Source organism: Gobius niger (assembly GCF_951799975.1).
Source record: "Gobius niger genome assembly, chromosome: 18".
NCBI classification, from domain to species: domain Eukaryota; kingdom Metazoa; phylum Chordata; class Actinopteri; order Gobiiformes; family Gobiidae; genus Gobius; species Gobius niger.
In genome coordinates, this window is record NC_136869.1 from 10332046 (window position 1) to 10353801 (window position 21756).

At 41.9% G+C, this 21756-nt stretch overlaps 1 protein-coding gene across 5 annotated transcripts in view; it reads left to right on the top strand.

Moving 5' to 3' along the window:
• The window catches only part of dpp6a (dipeptidyl-peptidase 6a), a 340283-nt gene that overhangs the window by 238901 nt on the left and 79626 nt on the right, over nucleotides 1-21756 (top strand). For all 5 annotated transcript variants that reach the window (XM_079576572.1, XM_079576574.1, XM_079576573.1 and 2 more), the window contains one exon: nucleotides 15369-15483. In XM_079576572.1, the coding sequence (XP_079432698.1) occupies nucleotides 15369-15483 (115 nt within the window). The remainder of the gene's footprint in view (nucleotides 1-15368; nucleotides 15484-21756) is intronic.

Sequence of the window (21756 nt, forward strand, 5' to 3'; positions counted from 1 at the left end):
GTTTTGGCCGGTCGTCTCCTGCTTTCTCCCTCCCTCAGATCTCAGCCTCTCTGTTGCATCTGAGAATTTTGTCGAGCTTCGGCGAAAGGGTTATTGCCGCCCCGTGCTTCGCAGTTCAAACTCGCGCAGCTTTGCCTCTCATGTTATTTCAAATGCGGCTGAATCTGAAGTGCCCCAAATGTTATCGAAATGTCACGCTCGCGGTCTGTCCCTCAGCAGCGCAGGACTCCACTGATCGAAGACCCTTGAAATGTTTGGCTTTAGATGAGTTTATCAGCTTCAAAACTATGGTTGCATAACAGATTAGTGCCAAGAAGGATTGTGTCCTTCAAAATCATCATCATTTGATCTATTTTGAGATCAACCCTTTTTGTCGAAGCTTGACTGAAAAAAGCACCTGGTTTTACTAATGTTTAATGTTTAAAAGGATCCAATAACAAGAACAAAAGCCAGTTTATCTTCATTAGTAATTCATGTGCCATGTTGCATCACTGCACCAAAAGAAATTCCTAGTTTGTGAATCATTTCCCTGACAAAGACATTAAAACTTATTCTAATACTGAAACTGAGTCATGTTTTGATACTTATGTTCTTCAAACTTTGACCAATCATAGGAGAAAAAGCTCTTGACCAAGCATAGAATTAGAAAGCACAATACAGCAAGCCATTGTTATGTATATAGATGCACAGTGCTGAGAAAATGTAAGTACACCATCTGGAATTTCTCACATTTCTGCCTAAATGGGTCACTAAATGTGGTCTGATCTTCATCAAAATCACAGGAATGATTAAACAGTGTCTGTTTGAACTAATACCACCCAAACATTTACATTTAATCATATTTTTATTGGCCCCAACATGTAAACATTCACAGGACGGCGTGGAATAAGTAAGTACACCGCCTGAATATCGCTGAACTGCAGCAGTTTTGTAAAGAGGAATGATCCAAGATTCATCCTGATCATTGTGAACATCTAATCTTCAACTGCAGAAAAGCATTATTCCACACTCTCCTGTGAATGTTTACATGTCATGGCCAATACAAATATGATCAAATGTATGGGTGGTATTAGTTCAGGCAGACACTGTTTAATCATTCCTGTGATTTTGATGAAGATGAGACCACATTTAGTGACCAATTTAGCCAGAAATATGTGAAATTCCAGACGGTGTACTTCCTTTTTGTCGGCACTGTAGAATTATTGAAGATAAATTCCTTGTGATCATTTTCATTTTTCCCTTCAAAAACAAAGCTGTGAACTGCAGTGGCCTCTCAAGTCTTCGGAGGCTTTGCTTGTTCATAACAGAAGAGAAACTTTTCCACAAAAACACAGGTTTTTATTATGTGTGCTTTTCTGGAGATCAGAGTGGGGCTGTATTGATCAAAGGTGAAGAGAACATCAAGTTTTTGTTGATTTTAAGGTTAAGAAAGGCAGGGAAACTTTGCAGCAATTTGTTTGTCTCTTGGCAGTAATGAGATCACAGCTGGTGAACATATTTGTGAACGGCTTCTACTTGATGCAGAAATCAAACTTTTTATGCTGGCCACAATGTGAGAAGCCATTCCTCAAATAAAGTTTGGTGGCATGGGGGTTGGTTGAATCCCCAATAACAATGAAAAAATGTACAAAATGTCCCCTCTAATGAATACACGGGCATCACACAAGCTGGTAAACTGATTGTATTGATTGAACGACAGGACTCGTTCTTTCTGTTTTTCCTGGAAAGGCAGAATTGTTTCTCAGAACCACTGTCCGGCATCAAAAAGTCAAAATAGATGTCATTAACCACCAAGTCTTCAAAGCATTTTCTTGCAATATTCTTGAGTTGTGATGCAGAATCAACAGGTGGCATCAGTCGAGGGCAACGACAGAATAATGTCTGTGCCCCTCACTGTGTTTCCACGGCAACGCGGCCAAAGGACACACAAACAAATGCTAAAAAAACCGAAACAGGCGGATGGAAATGGGCAGCTTAGAATTTGATACCGACCCATTCAGTAAACGATTTCACTTAAATATAGCTTTGACTTTTTTTTGCTACATTTTTCGAAACAATAAGCCAGTCAAATATCAGTTGTTAGTGGCGATAATGGCAAATCACTCACGAGCAGCGATTTGATATTGTTGGCTGCACTTCAGGCCCTACAATTTTACTTTGAAGTACTGTACCTTATAATCCACCGCCGGCGCCGCTTCTCCTGTTCTTCCAAAGTTGTTTACTCAAAATCCATTGAGTAAAAACCATTGAGCTTTTGCCAGAGCTGTCTTCTCTGAACATGAAAGTCCCCATCAACACGATACGCTCTCATCTCACGCAGAGCAACCGCTGTCAGACTTAACCAGGTTTTTTTTTTTAACACCTTATGATGAAACCAGATCAAACCAGAATCACAGAAAGCTAGTCGTAACAATCCTGCATATTTTAACCCAATGACTGAAGAAGCCGCTCTTTTAAGCTGAAATGTTGCCGTATTTTGACCACAGTGAGTAATTACTATACACTCTCATATCCAAATGTTTATGAAATGTGAGTATTATTGTAGAATGCACACAGAATCCCCTGGAATCTTATCATTTTTCAAGAGACGTCCCCAGTGTTTTTAGCTATTGTAAAATACACACCGCAAAGTTTACAGCTACTATGAAGATAAAAATCTGAATTCACGACTTTTCCACAGCGATACCACTCCTTTGCCGAGATAGAAACAGCAGGCAGGAAAACATTAGTCTGGCCGAACATTAAGCGGAACAGCACGCTCCTCATGGCCCTGCCTGTGCCTGCGAGCAGTGGGCTGAGGGCATTTCATTTCGGGGCGAGGAGAGCGTCTGCTGCTGCATATTGTTTCTGTGATGGCAATTTGTTTTCATGGAGTGGCACAACAACAGTGTCATGGCACCAAGACTGATAGAAAGGAACAATAGCAGAGAGAGAGAGAGAGGGAGATTTCTGTTTCTATTGTCGCAGAGGGGCCATGCTGTTTGGTTGGTGAGTGAATACAAATAGCCCAAAGCAAACCCCATAGTGTGAGCCTTCCTCAGCTGAAATATAGTGTTTTTATATGAGATGTGTTGCCGCATGCATAATTTCACTGTTTAGTGGCGAGCAGCTTGTTTTCATAAGGAAATATGTCGAGATGGTGTTACCATATTGCACTCAATTCCCAGTTTGTACGAGATTAAACCAATGGAGATTTTGAAATCATTGTTAGTGTTAAAAATAACTTATTGTCACCATAGTGCGTTAGCAGTGGACCTATGAAACAACAGGCCACTGCTACTTGTAAAAAATGTTTTAGTAGTAGTCGTGGTTGCAGTAGCAGCAGTAGTGATTGCAGTAGTAGTAATTGTAGTAGTTGTAGTAGTAGTAGGTTAGAGCATCTCATGACACAACAATACTACCATTGCCTCTTCTTCTTCTCTGACTGCCTAGTGCCTACAGTATTGATGTGTCTCCCGTTGATCTGCTACTTCAGGGAACCACAAAGTATTACGGGTATTGACTGGGCTGGTATGGGCTCCATCACTGAACAGACATGAGTGAGACTGTTTGTTGTTATTTGTTAGCCATGCATTTTTACCTACCCCTGCAATTCTTTGACATTTTCTCAGAAGTAAACTCACTTGCGTCCTTATTAGTGGCATTGCATCACATATTAGCTTCAAATCTGACCTGAAATGCATTTTGTAGCGTCATTCATAGCGTTTTAGTCATCGGCTCTGCTCTTTATTCCCTGTGCTGGCATTAACAGATGAGGAAGCTTTGATTTGACTCCTCGCTTTAGCTCCCGTCACCAGAGTGCCAACGCGATGCCACTGAAAATGTGATGAAATGCGGAGAAAGCCTGAAGACTGTATTGAGTTTGTCCCGTACTGACTTTTGTAGCCAGACTCTGCTGATGTTTTATACGTGAGAAAGAGCCGAGAAGCTGCTTTTTTGTTCTGTGTGAGCCTCATTACCGGCTAAGCCGGTGTCATAATGCACGTTCACTGTGTGAACAAAGCAATACGAAGTGCATGCTTCATCACATCGTTTTGTCTCTATAGAGATGGAAGCAGAACAAACAGGAAGCCAGTGATTTATCGTCCCATGAATATGGTGCTCGCATTTATAGCATTTAGTTTTCTTTTTACATCACAAAAAGAGCTGGATGGATATAACTAAGTGGTCTCAGGAGTATTAGGGTTCAGTTGAAATGGCACAAATAAAAAAGCTGGGCAGACTTGACCTTGTATTTACACAAAGTTTAACAAAGGTAGAGACAATAGTGTTGTTATAGAACAAAATAACCTTAACCTGCATCATGACACATTTGACAAATTTTTTGCTAAACCATAGTTAACACAATTGTATTTAAGATTTTTCTAAAAATGTTGTTTATCTTTAGTTTTTTTGATGTTCATAGTTTCACTTCCTTATTGGACACTGACAGGAGGAAGTGACATAGATAGAGGCAAACAATTTTAAACGTGTTACCGTGCCAACAGTGTGATGGCAATGAGAAATGAGTGACTCAAACTGCTTTGTAACTTTACCTCAGTTTATTCAGTTGAGTTTATTCGGTCAAAATTATGACAAAAGATTTACATTCAGTTAAGTATACTTCTTCATAACATAACATACAAATACCTCTATGTCACTTCCTGTCAGTAGCTTAAAAAATATATATATATATTTTCGGCCCTACATTTCTTCATTAAATTGCTGCTTTACTGAAAGAAAATGATAATTATTACTCACAACTGAGTATCCATCTAAATAAATCATATTTTCAGAAGCATTAAAACCTTCCATATGCACTTTAACAACATTGCATTATTGGTAGCTAGCGATTTCTGATTGTAATTGTGAACCATGCTGCCCAAAGTGTTTCCAATATAGAGTTAAATGATTGAAGCCGCAGCGACACCAGAAGAGACCCGTTTAAAGCAAAGACATTCAAGGCGAAGACAAACCAAGTGCCCTCGTGTTATTGCGCTGACATGTCCCCAGGCTGAGGCTATTGGTGACATTTTAGTGAGCTGTGATTTAGTGCAATCTGTGACGGGAGGTCGCGTGGCTGCGGCGCCCACCCGCCTGCCGCTAATGGACTGGAAGAGATTCACTCACGAATAAGACAACCCAGCCGGAAGAACCAGGAGCAACAGGCATGCACGGCTAACTACGCATCCACGCTGGCACGATCAGCGGCGGGGGGAAATTAGCCCTCCCACCGCGGCGACAAACAAGCTGGTTATGTGCGGCCGTGTTAAGACCCTCCGCGAGGCTGAGAACGAGGCAGCTGTCATTATGGAGGGAATCGAACAGTGAAATTGCTGTGACATTGGTTCAGGGTTTGTCAAATGTTTGGCTTCTAATCAATGGCCGCTGGCTGCTCTGCTTTGTTATGATGACACTAGGGGCCGCCATTGCTGTAGTACCTCCATATGGCCTCTAGTCTCCCATTGGAAAGCATTGCACTTTAGACACATTAAAAAACAACTTTAAAGCCTGGTTTATAATTTTCCTAAACTTTCTACAGCTAGATATTCCCCCTGTGATAACACTGGGTTAGTTACAATTAAAGAAACAAGGCTGGTTTTCGTAAGAACATTTTTAGAAATTTTGTACTAATGAGGGCCGGACTGTTAGCATTGGAGCTGCGTGGCTATGACTGAACTACACGTCACGCAAGGGCCGAGTCTACAGTGAAGATCCCGCCTTTATGCCCTTTTTAGGAACATGCTTTGTCAGAGCTGAGGAGGAGGAGTCTGTAAATCTGCCATGATTTCCCCCTCGAACTTAGTAATTGTGGTAAACGGGGAGAAGTGAGGAATGGCGGTCTATTAATAATATGTCTATGCTTCCAATGCTATGTTAATTTACAAGATGGCTGCGTGGTTAGCGTGCTAGCTTCACAGGTCATAGGTTCAGCTTTCTGAACTGTGTCTGTGTGAGCTTCCTTTAGATACTGTGCCTTCCCATGGACAAAAACACATACAATAGAGTCCTCCATCCATCCATCCATCCATCCATCCATCCATCCATCCATCCATCCACTTTTCTGCTGTCGGGTCGTGGGGGCAGCTGTTGGAGCTGCCCAAATCACATTGCACCAGGCCCTATGACTCCTCCTGCAGGTGGTGGGTCCACAGAAGGACGGCCTCATGGTTCTAACTGGGCCTGTTGGTCTCTCATAAGGGGCTTCTGAACCGCTCTTTGTCTGACCCATCATCTAGGACCTGTTTGCCATGGGTGACCCTACCAGTGGCAAGAAGCCCCAGAAAACAAAGCTCCCAGGATCATTTGGGTGCTCAAGCTCCTTCACCACGTTTAGGTGGCGGTTCCAGGAGGGGGTAAGGTGACGGTTCCAATATGGTCCTGCCTTGCAAAATCAAGATCAAAAAGGAAAGTAGAAACAAGCAGAAAAGAAGGAGTCAACCTAGAGAACAGTGACTTCAGTTGAAAGCTAGCTTCATAGCTAATACGTGCATATTGACAGTGCATGTTCATTAAAATACAAATAAATGTAGTTTAATTTTTAACATTGTCACATTCACTATGAATACCAATTGCTTGCATTTTTCACTGGATTTTTTTCCAGTGAAGTTTTATGGTAAGAGCGCATGGATTGGGTAGAAAGCATAAGAGATTTTGAGCCTTTTTGAAGCTCCTTATCCATAACAAGTGAGTAATTTTAAAATAAAAAGTAAACTTCAGTTATGGCATGAATACAAATCACTCTTTTCCTCTGCCATTTAAAATCTCATTTATAATGTTTACCTCCTGCCTGTGGAAGTTTAATGAGCTGCTGCTATTTGCTTGTGTGAAATGTTTGCTCGCGTATTTATTGACAAATGACTCCCAGTGGCGGCGGTTACATTTCCCGTCCTGTCTGATCAAGCAGAACCCTGATCTTGTTGTAATATTTCAATGATTTGCACCTGTAATTTCAGCGCAGGAGTGAATCTGACCAGATGGTGGTGAGTTTGATGTACTCCACTGGCAGCTTGTGCTTTCTGAAGCTTGTCACTGTTGCCATTAAACAACACTGCGGACCCCTGGCTGCCGCTCGTCCTGGTCTCCCAGTGAGGCTCAAATTAAAAGTACATTACAGTGGGGCACAGTGTTGACACTCATTACGATGTGTGGCAGGGGTGTGTTTAATTTGGATGGAATACAAGCTGTTACTTTGATATTAGCTTTTTAAACTGCAATTTTCCTCAAGGACTGATGCTGGAATTGGACCAGGAGTAACCCGGCACGTTGTGATTATAGCCTTTTATCTATAGCAGCTTTACAGAAGTGAATATATTCCTGGCTAAATACTTATATGGTCTTTGTTTAGTCCTTGTACAGTCCTGGTGTCGTCCGGATTTTATCCTAGTTTAGCGATGTTGTTCCTTAATCCTAGACCAACTGGTGTCATGGCCTGGTTTAGTACCGGTTCAAGGTTCCTATTCTAACCCCTGTTTAGTCCTGGTTTTCTAGTCAGTGTTTAGTCCTGTTTTAGTTGTATAGTCATGGCTTCGTCAGACAAGGGGTAGGGAACCACTCTGTCAAGAGCCACATGCGGCACGTTAACGACTCTGGTGCTCCTCTTTTGAGCTTTCAGGGAAAAAGGTTGTGTGTTTTTGAGCAATGAGTCCTTATAAATGTTAGGCTACATTTGAGCCACACAGAAGGTGGTGATAAATTGTTCAAATGTTGTACTAAAAAGTTATTTTTCCCTCACACAATATGTCAGTCCAATCCACCTTTATTTCTATTTTAGATAGATAGATAGATAGATAGATAGATAGATAGATAGATAGATAGATAGATAGATAGATAGATAGATAGATAGATAGATAGATAGATAGATAGATAGATAGATCTTTATTCAACATAAAAATTAAACTATGTTTCACACGTACCGAACAATTTAGTGCAATGTAAAATTATTTAAATAAAGTTAATTTGTCCATAGACGACAGGGTCTCAATATAGAATACGAGAAATTAACTTAAACAACTAAAATTCGACAAAAAACATTTAAATGAGACAAAGAAGTCAAAGGCAAGAACAAATCCCTCCTGTTCCATTGCACTTTTAGGTCATTTTTGTCTAAGATAAATCGGCAGTGTAGTTCAAACAGTAGACTAGAAGCAATAAATCACAAAAACATTAAGAGCAAACAATAAATAAAAAAGACTAGACTATTATTCTCATATTGTGCTGCTCTGGCCCTGGTTTAGTTGGTTCATTTCCTCGCCAAACTGTCCATTCCTTGGTGTAGATTTCCTCTTCACAGCAAACTGCATTATTCCACTGTACCCAATGCATTTAGATTACAGCTATTTTTGGTGCCATTATGCCAATAGAATATGCATGTGAGTATAGGAAATGCGCATGCTTGACTAAGAACTAATGAAGTATACCATTGCAACCAAGGCATTAACGCGGTCCTTTGAGAGAGAACATACAGCACATGCATAAGACGTGGCGCTATAAAGGGCTCCACATGTGATCTGCATTTACAGCACATAAAGCAGCACAAAGGGGGTTCCCACATCACGAGACTGATTGGTTGTTATTGTTTCTATAGTTTCCTGCATGAAATCATATTATATAGAGCATAACATAGTCAAGAGTCAAGAATTACACATATTTTCTTTACATCGTGTTTTGTTACATACTTTACCCTGCACTGTACGCTACACTTGATTTGCATCTCATGTCAAGTGTAACCTCACGGATCAGCCGTATTGCCGTATAATAGGCAATTGACCTCTTTTGAATGGTCCTATTTTCTTGCTTTATGTGTTAACTGCTGCCTGTTCAGTACCTATTTGTGTGCACGTATGGGGGAACGAGTGCACTTCACAGACCCTACAGTGTCATTAAACATCCATTTTCTGAGGTAAGGTAATGTCGGCGCCAAGTATGTGCCACGTTCATATTCAAAAGCTATGAATACACTTTCTGTGTATCATCTTGTGATTCATTTACTGATTTCTAGTTTAAGTGAAGACTGTCGTATAGGCATGAGAGGGCTGTAAAGTATGATTATTTTGTAGATGGATGGTGAACCAGTATTTTAAATGTGGTCTATGGAAGGTGTTCGACATCAGGGCTGGAAGATTAAAAACAAAAAAAGGGTTATTTTTCCCATATCAGCTCCTCATGTGTCTCTGTTTCACCCATTAACCAGTTACCTGCCATCCACCACCTGTACGTAGTGTTTTACTCACACAGATCTTACTACAAGGTCTTAGCTTTCAAATGAGGCATTGCACTGGTGTATAGGCTGCTAAACATATACGCAACAAAAACACGACCAAAAAGCGATGAAAACACAATAAAAAAGCGACATAAACAAGACAAAAAAGGGATAAAAATGAGCTTGGTTAAGGCGGGGGTGTTAGCTGATCCCCCTCCCTCGCTGACTTCCATTTCTCCGCAGATGCTGAGGTTCTTGCGGGGTTTCTTTGTGTTCAGAGGGATGATGGTTCTTGAGATGATTAAATACGTTTGTTACCCAGTTTTGTTGAAACTATCTATTAGCAGTTGCTACAGATGCTTCCCCTGCCCCTGCCTCCTGCTGGCCGGTTCCACATGTTTTTCTGCCACATGATTGGCCTATTATCCTGACGATTAAAGCAGTACCAAGTAACTCGTGCCCCTAGAGGCCATAAGCGCCACTGAAGGTCTCATAGCATGTTACATTGTTTCCTCATTAATTGTCCATGAGAGTAAATACTACGCTGACAGAAAAGACAAAGGGAGAGAGGGATATTGTGCATCCAATTAATTGGATATTTTCACTCAAACTTGGCTGTAAATACTGTTTAAGTGATGCTAGCTCACAGTTAGCTTTGCCCGTTAGCCTGCTAGCTTCTTCTTCGTGATTCTATTAGTGTGTCTTGGTGACTCCAACCCGGAGGCAGCAAAGTTCCAATTGTGGTTTTCTGGCCAGAGACACCAGGGGGAGATGAAAGACCCCCCAATCATCCTTATTAACACAAGTTACTTAGTACTGCTTTAAAACACATAGCGTAATTATTGAGATCAAGCTATATTAAAATCACAAAGAGATTAAAATTCAATTAATTGTCCAACCCTACTTGACATATTAGAAATGTTAGCATAGCATGACATGAAATTGCAGTAATAGTCCATCTGCCTCACCGTATCTCTAGTAGATTTGGGACGGACTCAAAGACAGCACTGAGTCCATTATTAAAAAAAGTTTTTTAATCTCATTATCTGTACTGTACCAAGAATATAAATAGAATGCATTAATTATTTGTAAATCTCCCCGTTTGGATTAGTCTTCTTCATTAGCAAATCGCGTTTCCACTGTGTACAGTCATACAACATAATCAATCGCGTAGCTGAAAGGCAGTCGCCCGCTTCAATGGTTGCCGTAGTAACCGCATCCTCTGGTTTTGAAAGACGTTTCGCTTTCGCTCGTCTAATCCCTCCAGGAGAGCGGCTTCAATAGAAAGGTCACTAATTAAAGATCGGCGGTTATTGTTGTGTAGCGTAACCTCGGATGGGGTGAGATGCGCGGTTCAACTGGAAATGAGTCGTTGCTGAGATTCGCCGCTCGGTGTCGCAGATAATAATTGTGAGGCGAGACCTTTTTTTGCCTGTTTTTAAAGTATGAAAATATCTTGCGCACTATTTAGCTCCGTTATGCTGTATTTGCAAGCACCCACGCAAAGGCTGATAAGGTTGTTGTATTCAAGTCACTGCGATGGCATCAGGCCCAGCTTTACATTCACACACACTGTACCACAAATATATCTTACTCAACGTTGCTATGGCGCCTATTTTATTGCCCATTACACCATTTTAGTTCTCCATCACACCACCTTTATGTGCTCTTATTTCATGTAAGCCTCCTCCTCTCTGTGGACTAGTTTTTTGGGACTGTTTCCCCCCCCCCGTACTGTAAGTCCCGCTTGTGTCTCACTGTTGCGTAATATAGACTCTGCAATAGCTGCGGAAAGGAATAGCGGGGCATCGCGCCACTTTTATCTGCAAAATAATCCAAGGGGATTTGCAAAAAAGGGAAATAGATTGTTTGAGACAGAATGCTCAAGGCGGAATTAGGAGGAAAATAAATCATGCTTTGGCAGCGCAAGCAGTAATTGAGTCTCAGAAAGCGCCTTCTCAACAGGATCACGCACATTTATTAGTGACAATTCGTATTTACAAGTGAATACTGTAAATATAGGCAGTGCAGACTAGGCGCTAATGCTCACTTCAGTCGCTATAGTTTGTAATTACTAAGAGAGATTCTACGCTTTCAAGCTTCCCTGTGCTCTGTCTGCTTTGACGGCTTTTCACGGCCAACTTTAATGGATTATGAAGCCTTGGTTACAAATTGCTATGAAGAGAAGGGATCCAGAGACACTTATCAATCACATCTATCGGCTACTATCCGAGAAGCCACGTGCAGTTTGATGTCAGGATTATAGTAAGGCAAGGCAAGGAAAGTTTATATGTCGAGCACAATTTATACAGAAGGCAGTTCAAAGTGCTTCACAGTTGCATAAAATTAAAAGAAAGCAGAGAAAATCAATAACGCATCAACATAAAGGTTAATCAATTACAGTAAAAGGCAAGAGTGCAGATGAAATACTTTCAATGAACACACTGTAATGTTCCATTTTAGCTTAGCTTTTTGGCCCTAATGTTGTCCTTTCTTTTCAGTTTCCTACACATTTTGTTGGAAAAAACACAGTGGTTCCCAACGTTTATTGTCTTTCGTACCCCTTGGGCCTTTCAGTCAACTGGGTACCCCCTACCTCAAGCGTGTTGCAGTTTATTTAGAAAGAAATGACTTTAAAGTGGTATTTATAAGAAAAAAGGACAATGTTGCAGTCAAAATAAACCTACAATTCTCCCAAAGCAACACATTTTGAAATGTAGCATGAACAATGAAATATACTGAAAAATATAGCTTTTCATATAAAAAATTATGTTACATTTTGCCCTTTTTTCAATCTGAAATAGTTCTAAGTACCCCCTATTAGGTCCTCAAGTACCCCTGGTTGGGAAACACTGGCTTAAAGGGATATTTCAGGGATTTTGGCATAGGGCCTCATTTCCTAGTTATCCAGAGTGTTGATTTCTGGAGATATATATTTTTAATTCATGCATTTCCTATATTTGAAGTGCTTAGTGGTGCTAGGCTAGTGCTAACTAATTACTTTGTGCTGTAACTATAGACGCACGCAGGTAAAAGCCCATTCTGGTAAACAGTCCCTGCGGTTCTTATCTGCAGGCTAAAAATGCAATAATGTCTTGGGCTCTTTTCAATTAGGTCCAGTGGGGGGTCACTAAACGGACTGCTACTTTCAAAACCACCACTGCCTCGTGCATTTATTCATTAAGAGCGGAGCCACAGGTCCCCGAAGCGCGCCGCGTTCCAATCTTTTATCCACTATAAACTAATTAGGAACTTATTAATCCCCCCCCCATAACTGTTCAGGCTTTGGACGCCTTCCACAGAGACCTTTTCTTTTTGGTTCGGAGTCAGCAGCTGTGGGTTGTACGTCTGCCAGCTGGAGCAGTCGCATTAAGGCAGCAGTGATTCAAGGTAGTGCCATAGCAGTTCATTTGGCCGTTTATTCGGTGAAAAGTGGGCCGTTAAAGAGGAAACGAATGGGCATATTTGCATAGGTCTATTACAGCGCCGCGCAGTTTTGGTGAAGTAGCTTTAAAAGTATTGCGATTTCTATTAAGCTTGTTTTTCCACCTACGTTAGGGCTTCGATGCCGTTAAAACATAAGAGACTCATCTGTACATGGCTGGTTTCACTTTCCAGTTCATTTATTAAGATGTTTCACAAGAATGGCTAAAAGACGCCTGTTTTTCTAGATAGAGCTGCTTAAATGACCTCAGTGACAAGCTGTGTCCTTTCAATTTGGGATTCCTGTTTGATTAGGATCGACCTTGCGGCTAAATATAACGTCTTATGTGGCAGACTCAAATATCCGTTCACCTACATGACTATTTACTCTGGAGAATGTCAGTCAGCAAGTTTATTTATCGAAAACTTTGGGGAACATCCTTACATAAGTCCTCATCCTCTGCATGCATTACGTGGGTAGTCCGAAACACTACAGGTACATTTCCCACAGTCTGCCATTGTTTGGAGTTGCTATATAAGTTGTGCCTCCGGAGCGTCACGAGCTGCTGACTGCACTGTCTGGCGTTGTTTCCCAAAAAACGTAGAGAAACTTGCCCATTTAATTTGCTGATCCGCACCGCAGACTTCACTGCGTGTCAAATACATTTCCTCTGCACGTTATTTGATTTGGGAATGAACTGGAAGCCACTTGTCTTGACGTTTTGTTTTGGGTTTTCTTTTTTCTTACTGCATCGCCCGCAGTGCAGCTTTGACGCCCACATTTGTCCCTTAAAATCCCGTTTTCCCTTAAAACCATATTAAACTGAAGTAAATTCATTTGTTTGTGCTTTTGTGGAGGGGAGGAGAATTGAAAGAGAAGCCCCTGAAGGTTGCTCATAACTCCAACACATTTCTCCAAAGCCGCTTTCTTTCTCTCTCTCTCTCTCTGAGTCTGTGCCGAGCTGCAATTCACCTGTTCCATTTTCGCTGTCGGATTCGTTTGTGCGTGATGGTCGCCGATGCCCACCTCATTAGGATTTATACCTCCTCTCCCATCTCCTCTATCCTTTATCCTTATGTCTCCTTTCTCCTCTTTCTCCTCCTTACCTTCATCCTTGGCAACAGCTCATTATGCTCTTAATTTCTCCCTTGAATACGTAATTAACAATACAATCAAACATGTTCACAATGAGATATTACTACCGGGATGACAAACAAATCAGAAACTAATTCAATAAGTCACATCATAACAAGACATGTGGAATCGTCGGGGGATGAGCGGATGCAATTATTGCATCACGTTTGTTGACTCAATGTGGGGAGTCAACTAAATCAAGCGTTTTCCATAGAAATGTACTTGCCTGTGGGCTAGTGAAAAAGGCTTTTTTTTCTTCAAGTCTATAAATAGTTCTTTGATCATATATGGAAAGCCTTTGGGTGTGCGCAATGGCTGAGTGGTTAGTTCTGGTTCTCAGCAAGAGCGGTTTTAGTATCAATGAGTGTGTTTACATGCACTCGAGTATCCTGGTTATTATTGGTGGTGTCTGGTTAATGTAAGCACAGAATCCTGGTTTCAGTTGCATGGATGAGCCACAATCCAGGTTATTAGAAACCAGGATATTCTCACTCCCACAGTTTCCTGAATATTGTACCATGTAAACACAGTATTCTGTTTTTTCACCCTTGCTGACATACTGAGCATGTGCCAACTTTGGAAACAGGAGCAAAAGCTTTCCAATAGCCATTTTATTTGATACCTGGGCTTTTAAAACATTGTATCTTCTAAAACATTGAAGTAACCTTCAAAAACAAGTTCTTATTTGCTTCGCGGTATCTCCGGTGGAAGTCAGTGCTGCTCTCGGATCAAACCAATTTTATTTGATTTTTTCAAGTCTCACGTCTGTCACTGAAGCTGGGAGAGAACTCTACAACTCAAATGCTTCTTTTGATTGTCCCTATGTTAGCAAAATGTCTGAAAATAACATGCATTTTTATTTAGCTCCTTATTTATGATCCTTATATGACTGTCCTGGTTTCTCGGACACATGTAAACATCAAGCATCTTTCTTCGTTTTTCTCCCTTCATTCTTCCTTCTTTCTCCTTCTTCCTTCTTTCTTCTTCTTTCTTCCTTCTTTTTTTCCTTCGTCCTCCGTCTTTCTTCTTCTTTCTTCTCCCTTCCTTCTTCTTCCATCTTTCTTCCTTCCTTCCTTATTCCTTCCTCCTCCTTCTTTCTTCTTCCTTTTTCTTCTTTCACAAAAAACACATACCACTGGGTTTTCAACTTGATGCTGTGACTGTCCTCCAGTAAACCTACTCTGTCTGCCATGTAATCTTGGGCTATTTTCCTTTTGGACAAGACACCACTACAAACTCATAGGGAAATAACTGGGCCGGGAAGAGCAGCGCCTCCTGAGGATCCACTCTGAAGTCACGTGACGCTCGCGTGCATACACAGTAGCTTTGAATCAAGTGAATCCAGCTGTTTTATGAGTAATTGGACTCTGATTAATCTTCATGGGTGTTTTATGAATGTAGAGATTGAAATATCGTCAGCTGGACTGTATTAATTGAGTTGAATTGCAATGCTTGTTTTAAAAAGGCAAGCTATCTGATATGTTTTCAAAATCCTAGTACATGAAATCATGCACATGTTTACATTTCTTAACCTATCCAGTGTTTACCCCATTGAGCAACTTAAGCACGTCTGTTCTCCCTCCTTGTATCCCGCTGACCACGTGCTGTCCTGTGTGTGTGTGTTTGCAGGAGCTGGTGGGCAGTAACCCGCCGCAGAGGAACTGGAAGGGAATAGCGATCGCGCTCCTTGTCATTCTGGTCATCTGCTCGCTGATCGTCACCTCCGTCATCCTGCTGACACCAAGTACGTGCCTCGGACCGGGCCAGAGAGGAGAGAGGGTTCGGCGAGGGAAAGGGAAGGGGGGGGGGAGGAAACGTGGAGAGAGGGTGGACGATGTAAAAACCCTATGCAGCTCTATTTACCAGCCTGTTAATATGCAGAGACATGCCCATTAGGCCTCACAATCAATCTCAGCGCTAACGGTGCAGCGGATGGGGTCAGTGCTTGTGTCTGGCCGCTCATACAGATACACAGAGTAGTGTCTAGGAGCCCAGTATCCACACAGCAGAGGTCGTATGCAGTGAAGTGAAGGTCACGGGGTCTCGCTGGAGTCCGCTTGTGCAACATCGGCTTTAGAGCCAGTATACTTGTCAATACAGAAAACGATTGTGTGTGAGGGAGCAATTTTTGACTGGTATTAAGTCCTATGAGCCTCCTCAACACAGCCTCGGGGAAGCGTGTGCGCAAAATTGTGGGAGGCCTTTCTCTGTGTGCCAGTTTTATGTAGTTTAATTCTATTTGACTAGATTTCTTAAAAGTACAGTACATTGTAAGGCACTAAGCTGAAAGTAATTAAAAGGTTTTTTCCAAGGTTGACGTTTGGTATTGCTGCTTTACAGATAAAAGTTAACACAAGAAATGAGGAAAAAAGTGAATATTTTGAAAATCAGATAAGTGATGTTCAAGGACAGTTGTCAACTTAATTTTCATATTATAGTGTCAGCCAATTGCTTGACTTATGTGTTTCAGTGGGGCTAGGCAAAAGGTAGGTATTTGGTACAGATGCTCCAGGGAGATATACTGCCTGCTTGAAAGAAGCTGGACACCTGGATTTAACTAACCATTATGATCTGGGGTCGCTGCAGTTTGTTCCGGTCTAGGTTCAGCAACACTATGAGCTCAAAGAATAAGATCAGCTAAATGACCAGGTTATTCCATCAAGGGATTTCTTCTTCTCTGATGGCACACATTCCAAGATGACAATGTAAGGATTCATCAGGCTCCAGAGTCCAGATCTTAACCCCATTGACCATCTTTGGGATGTACTGGAGAAGGCTTTGGAGAAATTATAAGTTTGTTGATGGAATTATACGTTTATTGATGGGATGCCTCTTGAGATGTGCCATGTCGTTTGCGAGGTGGTCCATTTGCACAGTGGTCACACTCTCCCATCATAAATACAAGATCCTGGTGAAAAATGAATGCAACACTGGATCTTTTGACTTTGCGGAAGCTTATTGAAACAATGCCACTGCGAATGCGTGTTGTGCTTAAAGGAACAGGCCACCGTTTTCCCATACTGAGATACTTCCAACTTCGCCCCCGTTTGGAGCTATAGGAATACATTGGGAGACAACATCTTTGGTCGTTTTGCGTGACTGAGGGCACACACATAGACCAGACAGGTACGCATCAACTCGACTAAGCTCAGGTATGAACATATCTCAGTATGGAAAAAACGATGGCCTGTTCCTTTAAAAGTACCATATTTTGTGTGTGGACTTTCTTTTTGTTAGGCAGTGTATAACAGAAATTAAAAAAAATGTGTGCATTAATGTCCTGAGACAGCACTACAGAAGCTTACTTGGTTCCCCCCACTTCAAATAATATTATTAAACTGGAATTTTCAGACAGTTAGCAAAGTCTATAAATCCAGGAATGTCTGAGAATTCCTGTTTAAAACTTTTTCCTTTCAGTTGTATGTTTCTAGATCTTGAATAATGCTGCACAGGTACTTCAAAAGTATTGTTCATGTACCAAAAAGTGTTGTTAAAGAGCTGGATCAATGTTCCCGGCTTTATCCATAACTACAGTGTATTTCACCACCCGCCATCCAGACAAACTGTATCTGAATGTGACCTTGGTTTCTGTTCGCACATTCACATCAAGGTTTAATCAATGGGCCATCTGTCTGTATTTACATCATAAAGCGCCTTCATATTGTATGCATTACCAAAGCCACCAGTCAATAATAACTCCTGATCTGTGCGTGCGATAACTCAACCCTAACAACAGACACAGTGATGGCAGCGGCTTTGTTTATGGAGTTCTCCTGTCACTGAGTAAACGGGTCATTTCTCTGAAGGTGTGCGAGGAAAGCAAGTCAGTTGTGGCAATAGTGGAGTTAGTTTAGGTCGGTGCAGTCCTGAGGAGATAATAAGTGGACAGAAAAAAGGCGGGTGAGACAAAAAAGACAGAATGAAGGGCAGTACCAATATATACACAGTGCATAAATTATATATTTTTTCATTTGCATAAGTCAAAGCTGACAGTGAAGACGTGTCAGGCGACAGGCCCAGATTATGTGCGTAGCGGCCGATGTGAAAAGAGGGAGAACCAGATCTCACAACCTAAAAATCTGGAGATACAGTACATGGGCCAGTTCAATAATACATTGCTTACAGCTGCATTGTTTCAGAAGAAAACAATGAACAATTGTAGTTGGAGTCAGTCTGTCCAGGACACACCTTTTGTGAAGTTTTGGGGGCCCTGACCACAAGTTGGCCTGTATTAGGTAACTCCCACAGAGTACTATGAAACAATTGGATTTGAGACGGATAGAGGTATAGAGGGATAGAGGTTCAGAGGTATAGAGGGTTAGAGGGTTAGAGGGATAGAGGGTTAGAGGGATAGAGGGATAGAGGGTTAGAGGTTCAGAGGTATAGAGGGTTAGAGGGATAGAGGGATAGAGGGCTAGAGGGATAGAGGGATAGAGGGTTAGAGGGATAGAGGGATAGAGGGTTAGAGGGATAGAGGGATAGAGGGTTAGAGGGATAGAGCGATAGAGGTATAGAGGGTTAGAGGTATAGAGGTATAGCGGGATAGAGGGATAGAGGGATAGAGGGTTAGAGGGATAGAGGGTTAGAGGGTTAGAGGGTTAGAGGGTTAGAGGGTTAGAGGGTTAGAGGGATAGAGGGTTAGAGGTATAGAGGGTTAGAGGTATAGAGGGTTAGGGGTATAGAGGTATAGCGGGATAGAGGGATAGAGGGATAGTGGTATTGAGGTATAGAGGGATAGAGGGATAGTGATATTGAGGTATAGAGGGATAGTGGTATAGAGGAATAGAGGGATAGAGGAATATCCTCTGCTCCACCACGCTCTCCATTGATCCAGTTCAACCACCGAACCCGCCTTCTTAATGAGCCGGTTCAGCCTCTGAGAGTCCCTTTTCCTTGCACTGCCCCCCTAACAAACAACAGCATAAAAAAGGACACTGGACACAATAGACTGATAAAACATGTACAATGACTTAGAACAGACACTGAATGAGGCCAGCCGTCTAAGAAAGTACATTCTACTCTGCCCTTCTTGTAAACAGGGTCCATGTTCGCTGCCCAGCTCAGCTTGTTGTCCAACTGCAGCCCCAGGTACTTATAGGTGGAAACCACTTCTACCTCCGAATGTGAACAAGAACCATCACTTTTAACTAACGGGATTCCAGCCAATCAATGGTTCTGTGATGAATACAATTTGGAGTCTTCTGCCTCTGTACACAATCCATGTCCCAGATGTCAAAGTAAGATATCACGTTGAGGCTAGAGCAGGGGTTGGGGCAGTGAGGCCTGAACCTCCATGTCACCATTTTGGCAGCGACCTCGTCCTGCCCCAGGGCGACTGCACTGACCTCATATGAACCCACATTCTCTATGTTTCCATTATAACAGCGCAGCAGAGAGAGAATACAGGGCAGGTGGTGTGTCCAGACCATGTCACGCCCTAATCCTTCCCCCCTGCAACGACCCAGTGTGCTAGAGCAGAACCGTGGTTCCGCTCCAGGACTGACACAAGCCTCACCCTGGTGGACTGATATAATACGAGGGCGTGTGGTGCCGTAGAGTCTTTGAGGACACAACAAAACGTCCTACTTGTAAGTCGTCTGGAGGGAAGAAGTTGGCTTCAGTTTCCACTTTTTTCGTCACACCACAGAAGTTGCTATTATTATTTGAATCTTCAGTTTGGCTAAAGCACATGTAGGGAATCTACACTGCATTAGTCTCAACTCAAGGGTTATCACTACTGAAAAATATATATTCTATACAATGGGAGTTCAGTAGAAATAGGCGAGGGCAGAGTTCAACTGCCTCCTGACAGCCGGGTGAAAGAAGCTGTCCTTTGAGACTAAGTCAACTTCAGTATATACTTGTTGATAATACATATAGTGATCCACAGCATCAGACCCACCATCACCATAGAATGACCCAAAACACACTTGAATTCATTATAATGGTCCCTCGTTTATCGTGGGGGTTACATTGTAAAAATAACCTGCAATAAACAAACCCCGCGAAGTAGTCAGCTTTATTTTTTACAATTATTATATGTGTTCTAAGGCTGCCAAACCCCTCACCACACACTTTATATACTTTCCTCACTTCACATGGGTTCTCCCTTATGCCTGGTTAATTACAGACGTGGGACGGTAAAATCGTGGACTGTGTGATGGTTCAAAGAGACAATCGTAGCTACGGCCAAAGTTTTATCGTAGCAGTTTCAGGCTTCAGAAGGCGAGTGTTTAGCGACTAGCCAATCAGGACGCAGAACACAATGCACGTATCAAACAGCGAGGTCTCGAAAGGTGAACCACATTATAGCGAGGGATCACTATACATGAAATACTGTGTTTCCCATACAAGCTATTGCTGAATATGCATTTATTACATCTAAAAAGCTGAAATCATAATAAAAACAATCCAAAAGCACTTGTTTTAACACACTCAGGTAGTGTTTCCATAAGTTTTTTATAACATACATGTTTTCTGGTAAAGGCCCATTGAAAAGGTGTTCCCCGACCCACCAGTTGAGAAACACAGACTAACCCTTAACATCTCATCTTAAGAAGGACATCCAGTAGATAATATATTCTAATTGGAGTCACTTAATTATGTTCACGCCATTATCTTTATTAATCATCTTCTCTTCCCAAAACCATCTCAAAACCACAACGACATGAGTCTAACTGAAGCGCGCTCACACGGGCTGTACTTTGTGGTTTGCGGCTGCTGGAGTCACTTTGTCAGTAAGCGGGGCACTTATTCACCTCAGAAGTGGTCGTTTGTCACCAGCAAAGATCTGACCCAGTTGTGTTGATGCAGAGAACACACTGGGCTTTAGCAACATGAATCTATCAGTTACAGCAGACGTACGCAGCCTGTCAGCGAGAGCGGGGAGAGAGGGAGGGGGGGGGAGAGACCGGGATTTACTGCAGATGGGTGTGTGAACATGATCAGGTACACAGCGCTGTCAGGAGCTGTTAGGAAACTGTCTGTGCTGTCTGCCAGGGAAGCATCCATCAGCAAACTATTCCAACAACAGGCAATACCATTTACTTCCACGACTACCCCTTCTGTCATACGATTACAATACCTACTGCTGCCACTATTATTACTATACTATTACAACTTCTACAAATGTGTCACAGCATGTTATTGCTTCAGCTACCTCTGTGCCAAAAGGCAGGAAATACTAGACATTACTTACAACCACCCGGCAACCATCACAGACAAAAGTCACGCAGTAATACAACTTCTCTGTGGCATTGCTTCGAATAATCTTTCCGTTCTCTTATTGTGTTAGTAGACAAGGTTGAAGCTTGTTCTGGAGCGGAACCAGAGTTCTGCTCCAGTACCCTGGGTCACAGCAGGAGGGAAGATTCGGGCGCGACATGGTTTGGATGCACCAACTGCCCTGTATGCGCTTTGGGGGTCATTTATCAAGAGAGGAGCAAAATTATGCTATATTGTGGGCATGCTGCACCTGATTTAACATGTGAAATGATGTCTATCACTGAAATAGAGCCACAAATGTGTTTTTTATTTTTTTTATTTAGCCTTTATTTAACCAGGAAAGTCCCATTGTGATTTAAAACCTCTTTTTCAAGGGAGTCCTGGCCAAGAGGCAGCAAAAGATACAGACTTAGAATTCAACACATTCATACAGTTCTATACAGGCAAATGGAACAGTGAGGAACAAATGATCATTTGAACGCAAACTGTAAGAGCCAACACTCCTCCGTGAGATTAAGTTAAAGATGTAAGAGGGCAGAAGACCAAGCATGGCCTTATAAATAAAAGTATGTAAATAAGAAAATGCTTTGTGAGTAAAAAAAATAAAATATAAATGCACAAATGACGCAATGCATGTGAGCAAACTAAACACTTAGTAGATGACCTCCTTTCTGTGCTGCTGTTACAATGTTAAAAAACAGCATTTGAGTTCATGTACTGATATAATAAATAATGTGGTCATTCATTATCAGTGTTGGATAATGTTAGTTAGCTCATTTCTTCTCTGGAAAAG